General features: G+C 41.6%; 1 protein-coding gene across 1 annotated transcript in view; it reads right to left on the minus strand.

Annotated features, from left to right (window-relative positions):
* Nucleotides 1–21,615, minus strand: part of UPK3B (uroplakin 3B) — a 73,086-nt gene that overhangs the window by 21,784 nt on the left and 29,687 nt on the right. Inside the window, exon 3 of the mRNA XM_075589827.1 lies at nucleotides 13,213–13,429. Within this exon, the coding sequence (XP_075445942.1) occupies nucleotides 13,213–13,429 (217 nt within the window). The remainder of the gene's footprint in view (nucleotides 1–13,212; nucleotides 13,430–21,615) is intronic.

Below are 21,615 nucleotides of genomic sequence, written 5' to 3' on the forward strand. Positions count from 1 at the left end.
CCACCTGGCGCCTCCCGCCTCACACCCACCCGCCGCACTCACACCCCTACGCACCGACATCACTGACCAGCCGCCGAAAGCACTCACCAGACACCCGCCGCCTCACACCCGCTCACACCCTAGCAGGACACACACCTCACATTTTTACATCACTTATGTCACCAAAATATACATTGTACTGTGGTGTGTTTACAATAAACCATTTTTAAACAACATCGTATTACATTTTCTTCAATGTTTCTTTTCAACATTATTATACAACCTTTCCACCAAATAGTTCCCCTATTTATAACTAATACTACCTATTACGGATTTACATCCCGGGCAACGCCGGGTATATCAGCTAGTATATATATTATTAAGGTTATGTGGGTAAAAAAAGTGACAAAAACCATCCACAGTAAAGCATATAGCAACTGTAAATATTACTGTATATTCATTTGCATGTCTTAGACAGGTCTGCAACCCTGTCTTTCACCATTATCGCCCAGCACACAGCACTGGGCGATAATGGTGAAAGACAGGGTTGCAGACCTGTCTAAGAGATGCAAATGAATATACAGTAATATTTACAGTTGCTATATATATATATTATATATATATATTTACATATATACATATACATATATATATACAGTGGTTGACAAATCACCAAAAAATCTACTCGCCACACAAAATCTACTCGCCACCTAGTACCAAACGTGTCCTGCTTGGGCCAATATTTACTCGCCCGGGGGTTAAATCCACTCGCCCGGGGCGAGCAAATGTATAGGTTTGTCGAACACTGTATATATATACATATATATATACACATACATACATACATATATACAGTTAAGTCCGGAAATAATTGATACATGATAAATCCAATCCGCTCACCTAGAACAAACGTAATAGGGTTTAAGCTATGGTGCAAATATTAATGGTACTAGTTTACATACATAATTGTTGAATGGAAGTTTTAGAGCTCCTATTAGGTCTTAAACTAAAACAGTGGGTGAATGCAAATGAATACTTTCTATAGTTTGCATGGGAAAAATTACTGTAGATGCTAATGAATTCCCTACAGTAAATGTGATAATGTGAAATAAAGTGTAAATAATAATTACTATTTGTGTGTTGGGGTGTAGAATTGTGACTATTCTTTAGGTTGATCTGCCCCTAGTGGTCAATACCGATCACTTTAATCAAATATCTAATTTAGATTTAATAATATGTATTCAGTGTTTCAGTGTAAAAATGTGACTACTTACTAATATGATCTGCACCTAAGGTCAATACAGATCTCTGTAATTATTAACTATATATCCAAATTTATTTAGTCAATCAGAGTCTATTCTAATAATGGATCAAAATATCTTTTGAATAAAATAGTCTTTTAGTTTAACCCTTTGGCCAAAGTGTTGTAAGCCATTGAGCCCCTCCAAGGCAGACCAATGGGAACCTGCATACAGTTTGATTGTGACAAATCTAATACAGAGTGCTTTTCCTTGTAATGTACAGGTTAATAAGAGCTTCAATCAGACTTAGAACTATGCAACTAATTTTGACAGATTTATTATAAATCATTCTTCCTGGTTATGTACAGGTTATTAAGAATTTATTTTAGTGTTAGGACCTTTGAGATGTGGTCTGCCTTGGAGGGGCTCAAGGGCTTACAACACTTTGGCCAAAGGGGTAAACTAAAAGACCATTTTATTCAAAAGATATCTATATATATATATATATATATATATATATATATATATATATATATATATATATATATATATATATATATCTATATATCTATATATCTATAGATATATATCTATATATCTATATATCTGTATATATATATCTGTATCTGTATCTGTATCTGTATCTGTATCTGTATCTGTATCTGTATCTGTATCTGTATCTGTATCTGTATCTGTATCTGTATCTGTATCTGTATCTGTATCTGTATCTGTATCTGTATCTGTATATAGATATAGATATAATAATACTGAGTTAAGTTATGGTGAGTAAAAAAAGTGACAAAAACCCTCCACAGGAAAGCAAATATGCAAATACAACTGTATGCTCATCTGCATGTCTTAGGCAGGTCTGCAACCCCGCCTTTCCCCATTGTCACCTATATATATATATATATATATATATATATATATATATATATATATATAGGCTGTTAATGGATGTAGCACTGAGTACTGTCTGTGTTTCATGTTCTGTCTCTGGTTTTAAATATATATTGCCATGCTCAGTAGCACTCCTCTTTGACACCTATACGCATATATATATTGTGGTTATTTTGGGGGTTCAATATGAGCTTATTGGGGTTCTGTATGTTTTATTATTATAAGAATGTATATACATATTGATTTCTATCCGCAATTGTTCAGAGTGAAAATTTGAAGCTAATATTAAGTTTAAAAATCCAAAACATTGGGTAAGTGCAAATACTAATATTCTACTCTTATTACTAATATATGTGCAGTAGTGAAAATAAGGGAATGAAATATAAATAAACGTTAAGGTGTAGAATTGTGACTATTTGCTAAGATGATCTGCCCCTAATGATCAATACAGATCTCTAGAGTTAATTATCAAAATATTTACGTATAATTATATAGATGTAGCCGGGCTCCCCTCTCTCGTATTGTTGTGTTGAATGGGAAGGTTGCAGCAGGGCAGGGAACGCTCCGGTATATCGGAGGTTCCGCGACTTCAGGGCGCTGCCATGTTGACACTAGCGCAGGCGCAGAAGGTTGCGGTGCTGGCTAGGGAGCAGAAGTCGCGCATGCGCGGGCATAGCTGCCAAAGCCTGCGAAGGAGGAGTAGTTCTTATAGGGTGGAGCGTAGGGGACTACGAGTCCCAGCAGCCACCGCGAGACCATGTGACGCCAGGGAACCAATCGGGTGGTTGGGATATCAGGAGATAGGGCGGACGGGCGCGCACGTTGCTCAGAGCTAGCGGGAGGAGGAAGGAGATGGAGCTCCAGGTGTAAGGAGGCACACAGCCCCTACCTAGGCCTTATACTCTGGCCCAGTTAGGCCCTGAGTCCCCGTAGCGTGAGCGGAGCTAGGGATTGGCCCTGGACAGGTTCCAGTTTCCCTTGTTGTGTCAGTTCAGAGACAATACATCTTTGGCGGAGGTCTGGGCTCAGACCTCTCTACAGTTGCTGCAGTCATCTGGGTGGGATCGCCCCGGGTGGCTATCGCTGGTTCCAGTCACATCTGATCCTTTGTGAAGATCCTTGGCAGGCCCGGGTACTGGAGTGCATGGCAGGTAATCATCACCAAGTGCACCAACGAGTCATACTCTATTCACACGGGACATAGTGGCTGCGCAGTCACCCATTTACATATTCATTATCTCACTTGAGGGTGGGGGACATTCTGTTGGGAGTACTGCACACGGGGTGGGATCACCCGGTGAAGGGGGAAGCGTCCTGCGAGACGCAGTAGATAGTGTCTCCTCTATAGAGGGACACCTGTTGGTACATATATACTGCCTATGCAATATAGTAAAGTCATTTGGTTGTTTTATATGCTGTGTGTGTGGAGTGATATATAAGTGTCCTGCGAGGAACCACTCCCCCTCGGCTGGAAGCCATCGCAGGTGGACGCGCTGCACCACGTATAAGGTTATACATATTATTACGCGCGCCCCAGGCTCTCCGTGGCGGAGGCTCAGGCCCTGCGAGCCTACAGGTTATACAGCATATGGTAGCGAACTGTGTTCAATAGGAAACAGGGATATATATATATATATATATATATATATATATATATATATATATATATATATATATATATATATATATATATATATATATATATACACACACAGTGTTCGACAAATCCCCCAAAAATCTACTCGCCCAACCAAAAAATCTACTCGCCACCTAGTCCCGCCCCCAACTCCGCCCCTAGTCCCGCCCCTAGTCCCGCCCCCAGTCCCGCTTTAAAATAAAATATATAAATAAAATACATTTAATAAATTCCTACTCAGAACAACATTCGTTTTTGACATAAATTTATTTATTGTATTACATTATACTACTGTTGGATCTGGAAATAAAAGCCAGGTGTGAATGACTAGTTTCCTGAACCCCTTAACCAGTGTCTGGACGTCCCCGCTTCACAATATCTAAAGCAGCAATCCCGCCTGGGATCTTACCTGATCCGCAGTCCCTCAATGTCCAGGTACCTTCATTCCCGCAATGTTATACATTGGAGGGGATGTGTTCCCTACCTGTCTTCTGGGTATGGGGGGGTTCCGATGTCTTCCGTGTGAAGCTTGAGTCATATCTGGAAGAAAGCAGTATAGGTTATTTCGGTGTAGTATAGGGCAGTTAAGATATATAGGGTAAATAAGAGATCCAGATCCAGAGTGTGAGAGAGTGTGGGGGAGAGAGAGAGAGTGTGGGGGGATAGAGAGAGTGTGTGGGGGGAGAGAGAGAGTGTGTGGGGGGAGAGAGAAAGAGTGTGGGGGGGGAGAGAGTGGGGGAGAGAGTGGGGGAGAGAGAGAGAGTGTGGGGGGGAGAGAGAGTGTGGGGGGGGAGAGAGAGTGTGGGGGGGAGAGAGTGTGGGGGGGAGAGAGAGTGTGGGGGGGGAGAGAGAGAGAGAGTGGGGGGAGAGAGAGAGTGTGGGGGGAGAGAGAGAGAGTGTGGGGGGAGAGAGAGAGAGAGTGTGGGGGGAGAGAGAGTGTTGGGGGGAGAGAGAGAGTGTGGGGGGGAGAGAGAGAGAGTGTGGGGGGGAGAGAGAGAGAGTGTGGGGGAGAGAGAGAGAGTGTGTGGGGGGAGAGAGAGAGAGTGGGGGGGAGAGAGAGAGTGTGTGGGGGGAGAGAGAGAGAGAGTGTGGGGGGAGAGAGAGAGTGTGGGGGGAGAGAGAGAGAGAGTGTGGGGGGGAGAGAGAGTGTGTGGGGGAGAGAGAGAGAGTGTGTGGGGGAGAGAGAGAGAGTGTGTGTGGGGGGGAGAGAGAGAGAGTGTGTGGGGGGGAGAGAGAGAGAGTGTGGGGGGGAGAGAGAGAGAGAGTGGGGGGGAGAGAGAGAGAGAGAGAGTGTGGGGGGAAAGAGAGAGAGTGTGGGGGGGAGAGAGAGAGTGTGGGGGGAGAGAGAGAGAGTGGGGGGGGAGAGGGAGAGTGTGGGGGGAGAGAGAGAGTGTGGGGGGAGAGGGAGAGAGAGTGGGGGAGAGAGAGTGGGAGAGAGAGAGTGGGAGAGAGAGAGTGGGGGGGAGAGAGAGAGTGGGGGGGAGAGAGAGAGAGAGAGTGGGGGAGAGAGAGAGAGTGGGGGGAGAGAGAGAGTGAGAGTGGGGGGGACAGAGAGAGTGTGGGGGGGAGAGACAGAGAGAGTGGGGGAGAGAGAGTGGGAGAGAGAGAGTGGGAGAGAGAGAGTGGGAGAGAGAGAGTGGGAGAGAGAGAGTGGGAGAGAGAGTGGGAGAAAGAGAGTGGGAGAGAGAGAGTGAGAGTGTGAGAGAGAGTGAGAGAGAGAGAGAGAGAGAGAGAGAGAGAGAGAGGGAGGGAGAAAGAGAGAGAGAGGGGTGGAGAGAGAGAGAGTGTGGGGGGGAGAGAGAGTGTGGGGGGGAGAGAGAGAGAGTGTGGGGGGAGAGAGAGTGGAGAGACACAGAGGGGGGAGACACAGAGGGGAGAAATGGTGGGTGACACACACAGAGGGTGGGTGATACACAGAGAGAGGGTGGGTGACTGACTGGGGGGTTGACTGACTGGGGGGGTGAGTGACTGAGGGGGTGAGTGACTGGGGGGGTGAGTGACTAGGTGGGGTGACTGACTGGTGGGGGGTGACTGACTGGTAGGGGTGACTGACTGGGGGGGGTGACTGACTGGGGGGGGGTGACTGACTGGGGGGGGTTGGTGACTGACTTGGGGGGTGGCTGACTGGGGGGGGTGACTGACTGGAGTGACTGACTGGGGGGGGTGACTGAGGTGGGGTGATGGGGTGACTGACTGGGGTGGGGTGACTGACTGGGGTGGGGTGACGGGGTGGGGTGACGGGGTGACTGGGTGGGGTGACTGGGTGGGGTGGTGATTGGGGGGTTGGGTGATTGGGGGGTGGGGTGATGTGACACTTCTGGTATCCTACCCACACACACTCCCACGCACACACACACACTCCCATGCATGCACACACACACCCATGCACACAAACACTCTCTCTCCCATGCATGCACATGCACACACACACACACACTCCCATGCATGCACACACACACACATACACACCCATACATGCACACACACACACACACACACACACACACTCTCTCCCATACACACACACACACACACGACAGGGGGAAGAAGAGGAAAGGCCGCGCGACCGAGCACCACCACCACTGCCCCGCTCGCCCCCCTCCCCCCCAGAGACCATCTCCCGCCCTGCGCGGACAGCCACGGGACAGTGGAGAAGCGGAGACAAAGTAGGTAAGGCGGGAACACCCCCGCTACCATCTCCAGCCCCGCTACCATCTCCAGCCCCGCGCGGGGATTGAGGGAAGCGGGAAGTGGCGCGGGAAGCCAGGGTAAGCGGGGAACACCCCCACTACCATCACCCGCCCCCCAAGGGTATCGCGGGGAACACCCCCACTACCATCACCAGCCCCACGCGGGTATCGCGGGAAGCCGGGGTAAGTGGGGAACACCCACTACCATCACCCAGGGATCGGTGGAAGTGGGAAGTGGCACGGGAAGCCGGGGGGGAGAAGGGAGGGGACACCTCCGCCCCGCGTGGGAGCCGGGGTAAGCGGGGACCAGGGAAAGAAGGGGGAACACCCACGCTACCATAGCCAGCCACGCGCGGGTGTCGGGGGGAGTAAGGGGGAACTGCAGGAGGCAGGGAAGTAGCAGAGGGGATGGAGGATTGGAGAGTACTTACTCTCGTACTCTCCAACAGATCTCTGGCCAGAAAAAATGGCCGTTCGTTGGGGGCCGGCTCATATAGAGCCTGGCCGCGCGCCCACAAAACCTGGGAGCGCGCGCCAATCAGCAGTCAGGTAGGTGGAGTTTTTTTTTTGTTTCAGGCAGCGCGAGCAGGGAAATTTCAGCACGAGCGGAGGGAAATTTAAAAAAACAAACACGTGTACTGCTTGGGCCAATATTTACTCGCCCAGGGGTTAAATCCACACGCCGCGGGCGTGTAAATGTATAGGATTGTCGAACACTGTGTGTATATATATATATATATATATATATATATATACACATACATATATACACACACACACAGTGGTTGACAAATCACCAAAAAATCTACTCGCCACCTAGTACCAAACGTGTGCTGCTTGGGCCAATATTTACTCGCCCGGGGGTTAAATCCACTCGCCCGGGGCGAGCAAATGTATAGGTTTGTCGAACACTGTATATATATATATATATATATATATATATATTGTAAAGAATATATACATATACTAGGATTGTATAGACTATATAGCGTGTAAAGTCTAGGAATGTGACTACTTTCTAAAGTGATCTGCCCCTAAAGTCAATACAGAGCTCTATGGTTATTAAACTATAAACTCCCTTAGACTATCCCTTATTAGTAAGAGGTTTCAACCCAATGTATTGGTCCAAATATAATTATCTGAATTAGAGCTATTAGGAATAAATAAATCCCTAATTTTGTCCCTGAGGGCTAAGGGTCTGCAGCTGGAATATCCAGCGGCATTCCCTCTGTAGAAGGCGTTTGTTCCAATTGCCTCTCCTTGGGCCAAATGTCACATGCTCAATACCTGCAAACTATAGTGTGTCTCTATTGCCATTGTGTGTTTGTGCAACATATGTTGCAACTGGGTTGTCATGGCATTTCTTATATCTCCTAGATGTTCGAGGATACGAGTTTTTATTTGTCTGTGGGTTTTTCCCACAAACATTTTCCCGCAACTGCATGTGATTAAATAAATTACCCCTGTTGTCTGGCAATTTATGAAGCTTTTAATTTTAAAGGAGGTTGTTTTTGATTCATGAATGTTTTAGTGACCTTCATTGTTTTGCATGCTTTACATCTTGAGCAGGGATATGATCCCAATGGTTGTTCCCCCAGCCATGTCCTTATTGATTTTGTTTGGAAATGGCTGTGTACCAATTTGTCACCAATGTTTTTGGCTCTTCTATATCCAGTAGAGGGTTGATCTGATAGAACTTTTCTTAAGTCCTGAACTTCCAATAAAACATTCCAGTGTTTCTGGAGGATATTTTTAACTTCTTGTGATTGACTAGAGTATGTACTAACGAACCTAATATTTGTGTCAATTAGCATGAAATCATATTCCTTTTGTGAAATTAGTTTTTTATCCAAACCATTTTTTAGAATCTTGGTGAGTTCCTTAATGTATGTATTTGTAGGATCTATAGAGTGTGTCATATAGCAATTCTTATCTGATAATATATGTCTGCATTCCATAACGTAGTCTTCTTGATTCATCACTACCATATTTCCCCCTTTATCTGATTGTTTTATTACAATATTCTGATCTTTTCCCAAGTCCCTCAGTGCAAACCTCTCATAATGGGATAGATTTTGGTATCCCTTTTGTCTAGATAGTTTCATCACATCCTTAGTCACAAGTTTAGTGAAGATGTCTACATTATTGCATGTATGTGCTGGTGGTATAAATAGGACCTATTTTTTAGATCAGTAAAAGGTGCCTCCCCAGGAGTTCGTGTGTTTTCTTCCAAAAGGCCTGTCAAAATTCCAATGTTTGCCTCGTCTCTGAAATCAAAGTTTTCATAAGGTGTATCTCGATAACTCATTTGTGTACGTCTATTGAAAAATGTGTGTAAATTCAATTTCCGAGAGAAAAGATTAAGATCTTTAATAAGTTCAAATGTGTCCATCTGACTTGTTGAACAAAATGATAGGCCTTTGGATATCACTTTCATATGATCTGCATTCAATATTATGGTATCGTAATCCCTTCTTTCCCCTTTGTTCTTGGTATCCCAATATTTCCCGATCCTTTAGATGATCTGCCCTTCCCCCTTCTGGTTTTCCTTTTAAAGATGTGTTGGTATAGAGGCCTGAATCCTCTAAAAAAGAGGAAGGTCCCGGTCTTTGGGTTAAAGGGAAGGGGAGAAGGGGAACAGGGTGTTGAGTATCCGATCGAGCCATACTATGTTTTTGTACTATATCGCTCGCGGATGCTTCCCACTCTGTTGAGGAATCTTGTGTTCAGTAGTGGGGTCTATTGGGTTGACGTACCTTGAACTTAAATATCTTACCATCTCTAAAGTCTGTAAAATCATGCAGATATTTTTTGTGTTTTCCTTCTTTAATTTCTTTAGTTAATTTTTCTATATTGACTTGTAATTTTGTTTCCAGATCTATGAATTCCGGATACTCCTGCCATGTTTTTAGATCTACTGTAAGCAGGTACCCCCAGGCACATGCGGGACCACCTCAGGGCCACTGCCGGCCTATAGTATCATTCCTGTGCATAAAAAAATAAATATATATGTACTGTATGTTAGGGGGGTATAGGTTGGGTGGGTAGTGCATTATATATAGTAATGTGGGTGGGTGGTGGGGCTGTTGTGCGTATTGTTTTTATTGTGGGTAGCGGGGGTGGGTGAAGGGGGTATTAGCCCCAAGGGTGGGTATTTAGGCCTTGCGGGTGGGTAGCGGGAGGATTAACCCTTTCATTACCTTAGCGGTATTAACCGCTAAGGCAATGAAGTGGTTAAGTCCACCCGCAAACACCCCGCAAGGACTAAACCCCCACCAAGGGCCAAATACCCCATTCACCCACCCCCACTACCCACAATAAGCCTGGAACTGGTGGTTAACCCCTTCATTGCCTTAGCAGTTAGCCGCTAAGGTAATGAAGTGGGCTGTAAATGCATTTTTCCGGCATCGGCTTCATGCCGGGGGGCTCCGGTGCTGATATTAATGTATATCAGCTCTGGAGACCCCCGGCATCAATCCGATGCAGGCAAAGGGCCAAATTTTTTCTAAGTGCCGTATTGGCGGATCCGCTCATCCCCAGCTTTTTGCCAACTTTTTTTGGTGGGTCTATTTGGAGATAAAATCGAAATTCTAGAGCCTCGATCAGCTGCGAGAAGCTGATCTGGGCTCCTAGAATACCACGGGTTTGAGAAGCTGGCGATGAGCTGCGAGAAAGGGCTTCTCACCAAGCGATCAGCGGATTTTTTTTCCACCCGAAACACCTGGCAGATTTGCCTAATCTCGCCAGGTTATCGCTGTTTACTGAATAGCTATAGGCACTTTTGGCAAAAACCTGGAGAAAACGGACTTATCGGAGCTTTCTGCTTAGGCCCCTTAGTCGGTTGAGGAGCAATTGCTCAACCGACCTAGATTTTGTTGCACAATCTAGTCTACTAAAGGACAAATTTGTTCAGAAAGGCTTTGAGATTTCCCTCATTGACGACTCTTTTTAAAAGGCAGCTGGATCTGGAGAGACTGGATCTTTTGAAAACGACTAATGAGAGAAAGCGTTTGAAAAAAGATAAGGGACATACTCCTTGGAATGGTAGGATGGCCTTCACCACAAAATTTAGCCAATCATATGTCAGTAGAGGCGATTCTGAAACGTCATTGGGGCATCCTTGTCCATGACCCCATTTTATAAGGACACTATGTTTAGTCTCAAGCCAAAAGGAAACTTCAAGTGTAACAGAGGCAGGTGCATTACTTGCTCCTTTCTCGATACAAGAAAAAACTATACCTCTCATGTAAGTGGAGAGACATTTCATGTCAGGGGATTTATTAATTGTCAAACCTCACATGTAATATACATGCTGTCATGTGGTTGCGGCCTTCAATATGTGGGCCGCACCTCACGACCCCTTTGTGTGAGGTTTCTTGAGCACAGGAGGAACATAGTGAACGGTATTACCAGTCACTATGTGTCGAAACACTTTCCCCAGTGCCATGTCAAAAAGACTGACGGTCTCAAAATTATGGGACTTGAAGTCATTCCACCATCCCCATTGGCAGGTGACAGGTTTAAATTTCTTTCTCATAGAGAGACCTACTGGATATTTAAGCTTCTTAGTTTGATTCCAGGGGATCTCAATGAAAACCTGGATACTAGCACCATTGTTTAGATTTCTGGTTTTCCTCTATTTGTTTGGCCATTTGTTTCTGTTAGGTTGTTTCACACGCCCTAGTGTTGTTTCTGCCAATATCCCCTTATTTTATATATATTTTATAGACATTTTTTATATTATTTCTTATATTTTTACATTTATGTATTTATTTACACCCTTTTTGGTGTTATATTTTAACTATAAATCAATATAAAAATAATTTCTTTATCCTCTCATCTTGTCCCAATTAACTCAATCCTGGTGCATTCATATAGCACACATTAGTATATGTATACACATGCACTTCATATAGATTGTTCACAATTAAATATTAAGTAATATGTATTAGTTTGAGATTATTAGGTACACATCTATACATTTATTTGTGTATTTATTTAGTATACACATATGTGAGTATATGCACTTCACGTAGGTTTTTCACACATTATTTCATATGTATTATTTCCAGATTTATAAACACATATGTTCATCAATTGTTCATGTTTTTTGTATTATTTAATCCATGTTTGCACCCTTATATTGTTTAGCTAAAGTGTAGCACATTTTGTATCACTAATTATGGTTGTTATAAGTCCTCCTATCAGATTTCTCATTTGGGCTATAAATACTCATTCAGCCCCACCTCCCTGGCAATTCCCCTGATGAAGTTGGCGTACTAGCCAACGAAACAACGTTGGGGGCGTCATTGTGCTAATTGCTGGTGGATCAGCTGCGAGGAATCCCTGAGGAGCAACACTGGTGTAGTGCCGGCATATAGAGACGTTGCATGCTGTTTATTCACGTGGGAGAAAGCTGAAAGAGCTGTTGTGAAGTGTCCTCCACTCTTATTGCAGTAACCGGAGTTGTTTCCTTCTGCTGACTTTATACTTTTGCCGTTGGAGGTCTGTACGTGCCATATTGGGGGTTGGCATAATGTACCGTCACGGTTTGTGCCCACGGAGCGGTGTGGAATCATCTTGGCGGAGGGACACCATTTCCGACTCCAATACAACACACCAGGTACTCCCCCCTTTGATTGCCAATACAGACAGTATATCTCTCCCCGAGACAGTCAGCCCTAGCTGACGGGTGCGCATATCAGTGTTTCCCTTAGTCAGCACATGTGAGGCGTGTCTTGTGAGGAGCTCTATATACAGTACCATCTTTACCTGGATTTACTTTGTGTCTGGTCTGAAGTTTGGAGTCAGCCACCGGCTATTTACCGCATTTTATTGTCACCTCAGGAGGACTTTCCAAGATTCCACGTCTTATAAACAGACTTTATTACCCCTCAAGGGACTTTCCTCAGTTGTATTGGCTACAGCATCCACCTACTCTTTTTAATTTTAATATTATACATTTCAATTGAGTTTTCTATATATGCTCTTGGTCTATATATGCCTGATTTTTATTACATTTTGTATTACTTAGGCTAAAGGGACTGTGCGCTCTTCTTTTTCTGCTATTCATACGATTTTGGAATTGGTTCATCCCTATTGGAGTTGCCAACTCCCTTTGCCTATAATACATTCGTCCTTACTCCTGCCCTAGCCCCATACATATTACACCTATATACACACATATATATATACATATATATATATACACACACACACATACATATATACAGTATATAGTCAATTGTATTATCTTAACACATATCTCTCTATGTGTTCTCCAACGGGAAGTTTTATAGTTGCCCAGTTGATTGAGCGGCATTGATTCCTGCAATTTTGAAATCGTTAGATTGGATGTGACAGGGCGACCCAGAGCACAATGGCAATTGAATCCATTGGATATGCAATGGCTTTTTTTGTGAGTGCATAAATAACTGAAAAATGAATTTAGCACAAATTCAAACATTTGAAAGAGATCAACAGGTGTTTCTAGGAAATGCAAGAGGTTAAAGCTATCAATTTTCTTGACAGCTCATCTGGGATCATTTTTATAGAGTCAGCAATACAGGGTCACCGATACGGGGAAAGAGAGCCGGTACAACTGTCCCAGGCCTCAACGGTGGAGCGTGGCCCGGCCAATCTCAATTTCCTATACTGGGCTCACCCTTGCTTGCTCTGTGGAAAGGCTCTCCACCCCTCCACTTAACAAATGGACCTCCCTCACACTTAACAGGATGGGATTAGAGCTTAAAAACAATCATCTTACCGGTAAGGTCCAAGAGACGGTAAGGGAGCATTGCAGAATACGGGTTCAACGCAGGGCACTTCACTGCCAACTTGCAGAATAGCAACGGTATTCCCGTATGTATTAGAGCAAGGGTAATCAGCTCCACGAACACGGAGAATATGATAGTAGGATTTAGTTGCGAATGAAGAATAAGGTATTGGGTCAAAGAGGATTGCATCCGTTAAATCTGGTACAACTGCAATAAAAAATATGAAAAACAATTGAAAGTAGAAGAGCAAGTGTTAAAACTGCTGCAATTGGCTGGAAATGTAGACTACAGCTTTGTTCTTGCAGTTCATTTTTTTTCTGCATTACTTACTGTACTCCTTTGAGCATTTATTGTATATTCTAGTGTGGTGGGAGTATTTCCAATATTAAACATGCAATGCAACCTGTTAGGATCCCGCCATAAGTGTAAGGTTACAGTGTTTAGACTACACAAATATTAATACAGTATGGTAGGTTTAATTAAGTGTTCTGTATGCAGTCACTATGTAATATAAGACTTTATATGTGGTGTAGTATCTGGAAATGATTTTAATGTTAACCAAACATTCTCCACACACTGGAAATATTTCTTAATTGCCTTTCTTATCAAGTGGAGAAAATGTGTTAAGCCACAAAATTAGCTATATTATGATTCAGTGTATCAGTGACTAGTGGAGATCATATACCAAAATGTTCCTCCAAGCCTGTATGTACATTGGAAGAGTGTGCTGCATTAATAAAGCACACTTCTCTGCTGAATATTTTGCATGTTAAAACTATAAATGCAACAAAAGACCAAAAATACTCAATGCTACATCCAATATGACAAAATACATAGTTAAATACTTCCATGTTAGTATTCTCATGAGTTAGGGTCATTTAGTTAAACCCGTTGGCCAAAGCGTTATAAGCCTTAAGCCACTTCACGGCATGCCCAGTATGCAGGTCCTAAAAATATCTGTGACAATTCTCATTTACCTCTGCAGTGGGGGGAGAATGGCCTCGGTGGACCTGTCTTGCACAGGTACATGGAAAACCCTGCTACTTAAAAAGTGGAGAGGGGTGAGCTAAAACCCCGGGAGGAGGGGCCACCAACCTCCAAACAACTGATAACAGTTGAAATTTTAAATTAACGAACACACAGTCCCTGCAAGCTCTCACCCCAGAACCCACCACATTATATATATATATATATATATATATATATATATATATATATATATATATATATATATCTTGATAAAGTCTTCCCAGACGAAATGCGTAGAGCAGTGTGCTTTTAGAGTTCCTATAGTCAAACGGACTCTCTTAATAATATGCCTTTTTAAAGGCATGTTTGGACTTTCATACAAAGTTTTATTGTTCCTCGTTTATTGAGGAGTGTCGGTGAAATACAAGATCGCCAGTAGCCTTTGTATAACAGACTACAACAGAGCAAACATCGCGAGAACAGCTGACCGAGAGGAGAAGGGGCCAGACTGCAGTCGCTTTGTAACATCAGAAGGCTGATAGCGGACGGTGTCCTATGCTTCCCTGGGTGTTCTACTGCCTGTGCTGCTGTGAAAGATTTATACTGACATGCTTGTTTTATCTACCACTTTGTAAGTAGGATCAGTGCTTGCATTGTGGAAACCTTAATTATACGTACTATATATATATATATATAGTACGTATAATTAAGGTTTCCACAATGCAAGCACTGATCCTACTTACAAAGTGGTAGATAAAACAAGCATGTCAGTATAAATCTTTCACAGCAGCACAGGCAGTAGAACACCCAGGGAAGCATAGGACACCGTCCGCTATCAGCCTTCTGATGTTACAAAGCGACTGCAGTCTGGCAGATATATATATCTTGTGAGCACATTCATACAGTGCTCCCACTGCAGCAAGGGAATCTGGGAAATGACATGCAAATGAGCACACAATGTGTCACCTTTTGCCTGGAATATCCATTCACATGGAGCCCATTTAAGGAAATGCATCACCGTTCACACCACGTTTAAGCACAGTATGGGACTAGCAAAGCAAGTCAAACCACTCACAGACATGTTTCAACCTTGATGGGTATCATCAGTGTGAGGTTGGTTTATACTTGATTTGCAATATTTCTAGGCTGGGTAGGTTAACCATTACATTTTAAGTTATGGTGGGTGAAAAAGGCAACAGAAAACCTCCACCGTTAGCATACTGTATAGCTAATAAAGAATATCACTTGTGACCACATTCACATGTCTTTTTTTGTGGCGATCTGACCCTCTCCCTCTGCACAGTGACGGCGGTTTGATCAACAGGCTGCTTTAATGCTAAGTGCCTCGCATACATGCTGATTCTGCTGGATTGTGGACTGTGGACCTCATTGGGTGCTGTTGTGGACTTCTACTTTTAGCTGAGGCTAAGTATATACTGTATGCCTGATTCATCATACAGTACACCTTATAGTTTTTCTCATGTGATATTCAAGAGACTTCAAGCTGTGTGGAGCTTCCTCTTATAAAGTACCTTTAATATACTCTCAGGAAGTGGGTTCATTGTAATCCTTCACTCCCCAAGTTAGGAGGGGTTCTTTATTTGTAATATTGTGATCTTGGGATGTGTTTATTTATAACATCTATTGTATTATAGTCTGTTTAACTTATAAGCTTTAGGGGTTTATTTCATGTTCCACCAGGTTTTATGCTCAGACCGGCCGGTCGTACAGGTGTGAGGCTAGTTTGTGCCTTTTTCACCTGCGGTTAGTGTTTACTTATGAGAACCATATGTAGTAGAGGTGCAGAGGGATTATGTGATTTAATAGAGGTGTCAGCCACAAACGTCATTGTTAGTGACTCAGGACTGTTTTATTCTTTGTGTTTTCTGTGATGTTAAGATTAATAACTTTGATATTTATGTACACTGGAGCTATTTTGGTGGGACACTTTTTCTTTCTCTTTTTGTATGTGTATAGATATATATATATATATATATCTCAAACACACAAAAAGTATGTTGCTCACACTATATATAAGTGGTTAAACCAGTCCCCAAATAACACTGACATGTCCTCAACCAATTTGCGACGCCGATTTTTGATAGATCATAGTATAAAGCCTAGCTAGCCTCCACTATTTTTTTATCACTTCGGGATGATGCCCCCCTCGGTCGAAACGCGTTGAGTGTTTGCTAATGGCAACTACATGTGATTTTTTTTGGCGTGACTCTTATTGCCTGATGCAGTCCTGATGGATCTTTAAGATTTGTTATGAGCAAACACTGGAGCCTAATCACCTAGGACTGATCCCTTCGCTATCCTGTGACAGCTGAGTATCATTTCCCCTGCTGCCTGGTGTTATCGGTCCGTATGGAGTCTGCACCTATGTGTGACTGAATTATCCTCCAGTACTGGCATTTTGCAACTCTGTAAAGCCATGTTTTTGTTTGCTTGTGCACTATGATCATAGCCACTCTATGTATCTATGCTGTTTTTATTAATCATTTTTGGTATTTGCTAATCAGGGTATGAGTTTGGGTATTATCTTTTCCTCCCCTGTATTTTTCCCTTGGTTAAAGTTATATTTTTGCTTATATACACTTTTGTGTATATAGGATTATTGATGTCATACTTTACCTTGTGCCTTTAGTTACACTTTATATTTTGTAGCAAGGTTTTTGTTTCCATAGGGTTTTTTTCTTTGTTCCATCTAGCTTTTTTGTGTTAATTTATATTATATGTATCATTATTTGGACACAATTTAGTTATTGGTTCATCTATCAGCATTTATCTCTAGAGAGTCACTGCCTATGTATTTTCAGCTGCCATTAGTATGTTTATGTTTTTAAGTCAATGTTTCTTGCTGCTCTACTAATAAAATCTTGTTCATTTTCTGCTTTGACAGAGCATCCGGGTCTTTTTGCTGTATTCTATTTAATTATTTTGGTGGTATATTATAGAGTGCTATCCAAGGGGATTGTCTTTGTTTCTTTTGTGTGTTTTATATATATATATATATATATATATATATATATATATATATATATATATATATATATGTATATGTATATGTATGTGTGTGTATATATATATATATATATATATATATATATATATATATATATATATATATATATATATATATATATATATATATATGTTTAAAAATAGTGCTGGCAGCAAGCAATTTGACATACTTTATTTCCTCACTTGTAAATCCAAAGGTGTGATGTACTACCTGTGCTGCCCATGTCCACTCATATATGTAGGCATGACAACGCTTGAAATCAGATTCCGTGTTTTGGAACACACTCGCAACATCAGGAATGCCCAGCGAGACTTGATGTCAAATAAAAAAATAACATCTATTGCTAGACATTTTCTGGCTAAACATCAATCTGATTCTCTGCAATTAACAACTTTTGCAATTGATAAAATCTCGCTGGGTATCAGAGGTGGGGACCTTGAAAAGGCTCTGCTGAAAAAGGAGTGTTGATGGATCTCTCGATTGGCATCCATTGTACCTCATGGTTTAAACGACTGCTTGGGGTATGCTATGTTCCTGTAGGTATATGACACACATATCAATACCTATTCCTCTTCTGTGTTCTACTTTGCCATATTGGGATTTTTGTTTACCCTATGGGTATAGCTATTTTGTTTAGTTATTTGTTCTTAGATGTATGTTCTGCCTTTTTGGTGCTTTTTTAAATCTATCTATAATGTATCCTATGTTCTAGTTAATTTATTAGAATATGGGCTTTATGTTTTCTGTGTATTTCGGAGCTTAATCAGTTTTCAATTGGTTTCAGATATGCGCCCAAGCATTTGGAGGCCTAGGCTACATTACACAGTCCTGCATTTTGATTTGTCATGCCGGTACATGTGTCTGCTAACATCAGCGAACGCACAGATTAGAAAAACTCAACGCTGCATAAGAGAGATTACTCCCGGAAGAAGCCTTCATTGGCGAAACGGCTGGAGTTTTTGCTGCTGGGACCGAGCTCTGCTTACTTCTACCATCATCCATGAGTGACAAATCTTTGGACTGGGCAGAACATGTGAACAGATGAGCGGTTGTTGTCTGGTGATATGGATACTTACTCCTTTCCCCTCACCTACCCGCTGAGCGAATTGGTTTACTACCACTATTTAAACCAGAGTCACGCTGTGGATTTCAGACTCATACATAGCCTGTTACTTCTCCATTACCACTCCCACGTCATTACAATAATTGCTTCTCATTACCATATATATATTGGGCATGGATGATGTGTTATTATGAGAAGAGAGGATACGCAAGGCACAACGGAGTTGAGAAAAATTATTTATTTAGCCAAAAAGGAACACAACGTTTCAACCTAATGGTCTTTATCAAGTGGGGTATAATGACATAGTGAAAAAGTCAATAGTGATTCCTTATCTAGCACTACAGTATATGATTATTATACACTCTGCTCATTGTTGGGATATGTTCCTCCCATAGCTGAGTGCATTTTTCCTAGATGGGTTTTTCTCTCCAGAGAGGGCTATTTTGCAGTTCTATTCCACCAACTGTATCTTTGCATCCTATTTGCATATGTGTGTTTTATGGACCGGCCGGTAATTACTTTCAATGGGAACTTTTCAGATCCCACTTTCTATACAGGATATTCCTCCATATATTGCAATGTGGAAAATAGCTGAAGCGCTCAAATGCAGGTATATCTCAAAATAATAAGCCAAACCACTATACCAGGGTACTAACAATTGATATAGTACCTATTGTTTAATTTAATGTGTACTATCCTCCTGAAGACAGGTGGTGTGTGGTGCAACCCACTCACCATCAGTCTCATTGGCAGGTTCCCCTGAAAAATATACAAATACTCACATCCTGGTAGGGCAGGTAGGTAGGCTGTGCAGCTACACAATGCAATACAGGGAAAAAGGAGACCAAAAAGCGCACCAGCACAAACGGAGCAGGAAGGACCCAAGACAAAAAAAATTATTAAAAGGGCACTTTAATGTGACAAAAGACCCATCCAACGCTGTGACGTTCGAAACGCGTTGGATGGGTCTTTTGTCACATTAAAGTGCCCTTTTAATCATTTTTTTTTGTCTTGTGTCCTTCCTGCTCCGTTTGTGCTGGTGCGCTTTTTGGTCTCCTTTTTCCCTGTATTCCTCCATATATGCTGCATTTATGCAACCAGCATTTTATTAGTTTTCAGTGGTGTCACTCATGTCTTTTTTGTTAGTGTTTATGGGTTTTGTGTTGGTACCTGCTTGATCTTAATCTGTCTTTTGATCTATCTCTCTGTTTTGATTTGTTCTTTAATAAACTTTATTGTATTTTCATGATTTATCTGAGTGCGTAATGTGGGTTTTCTTTCTCCGTGTGTGTATGTGCGCTTTTGTTTGTTTTTTGTTCATAGATTCCAAAAGTGGTTGGCTATACCACTCCCCTTAAAGCTGCAAAGACGCTCCCTGGATCTTCTATTGGGACTATATTTCTCCCTGGATTTTTTGTTTGAGTGGAACATTCATTTTAGATTTTTCCCTTTTTTTCACTATCACGTTATGGTTTGTAGATATTATTAGGTTAAATTGTGGTAATTTTAATTTATTTTAATATTTTAAATATGTTATTATAATTTATCATTTATTAGGGTTATTTCACATCCTCTTTAGCGCTACTTAATTTTTGTGTTGTCTTTGCTTATATATATATATATATATATATATATATATATATATATATATATATATATATATATATATATATATATATATATATATATATGTGTGTGTGTATATATATATATATATGTATATATATATATATATATATATATATATATATATATATATATATATATATATATATATACATACAAATATATACACACACACACACAATGAAAAGAAAAAGAAAAGCATCCCAACTCAGTAATCAAGTATACTCAGATCAAATATCAAAGAAAATTATGATTTATTTAACAGCACAAATAATCAAACATAAAATACAAAAAATATTAAAACAAACCCTGACATCCTACTGATCCTACTGTGATAGAATATGTCTGAAGGGGAGGGGGAAAGGAAAAGGAGGGGGAAAGGGGGGAATATAGAATGGGAAAGGGAAAAGGGGGGGGGGATATAAAATGGGAAAGAGGGAAAGAGACCGCAAAAGGAGGGGGTGGGGAATCAAAGAGTAAAAGGGGAATTGACCAAAGGGCACAGATACAGAACCGAACCTACAGGCTCATACCAGAGTACTGGTATCCAGACATTCGTTTAGACCCCCGGGGGTTAGTGTCCCCAACCGGTGGATCCAAAATGTCTCCCTTCGACACAAAGATTTAAAACAATCCCCACCTAGAGCATAGGAAGGGGGTAAACCTCGTACCCATGGCTGTTCCACAGATTTGTAAATAAAAAGTTTCCTCAAATGAAAAATAATTGTGAGTAAGTATAAACTTAATAGTATCTAATAAAAAATTCTTGCGGACTCTTTCCCTATCTAATAAAAAATTATTGCAGTCTCTTTCCCTCTTTCCCATTTTATATTCCTCCCCCCTTTCCCATTCTATATTCCCCCCTTCCCCCTCTGTTTCCTTTCCCCCTCCCCCCCATATCCTGTCTAGATTATACCTTCCACACCTTGTTTCTGTGTGCCCATGCACAATGTTTGTATATATCATTTGCAGATGCATTATTTGCATTTATGCATGTATGTGTACGGTTGGGTCTGTGCACACAGAAGCTGTTTAAAAAAAATTGGGTTGATATCGTTAGGTTTTAAATATATGATTTAATATTTATTTAGGAGATTTGTTGATATATTGTTATTTTTGAGGTATTTCATGTATTATGGATTATTATAGCCCTTATAGGATTATTGAGTTTATTACAATTTTATAGTATGTTTTTATAGTGGTATATGTTTTTAATTATGTTAAATGTTGTTATTATTTTTACTGAGTTTCATATTATGTCATTAGTATATGCTGGGGTGCCTTATAAATCCGATTTTCTATGTAGAAATTAAGTTATACATATATTAATCGTATACATGCTCGTTGTAGGGGCGTAACAAACACAAATTGATGCACCAATTGGATTGTAGACTCTCCAGTATATATATCTAGTCATCACTGTTCATGAACATTCCCTTTGATAAAGTTACATTTGTTGTGACGAAACGCGCCAGGGACGTACATTACGTCACTACGTCATCACGTTGCATGCACGCTTTACGGCCGGAGCGTGTGGAAGCTGTATTGAGGCCAACTCGAATGCCACACTGTGTGGAGGACTTCAATCGATCATGTTAAGGACGGATGCTGTCGGGTGTTGCCCAGAGATTCCGGTTGGACTGCTAGCACGTCACGGGACAGTTCCTGCATCGTTGGTGATCTTTTTATCACAAATTGCCTGTTTAT

This window comes from Ascaphus truei, chromosome 3, assembly GCF_040206685.1.
Source record: "Ascaphus truei isolate aAscTru1 chromosome 3, aAscTru1.hap1, whole genome shotgun sequence".
NCBI classification, from domain to species: domain Eukaryota; kingdom Metazoa; phylum Chordata; class Amphibia; order Anura; family Ascaphidae; genus Ascaphus; species Ascaphus truei.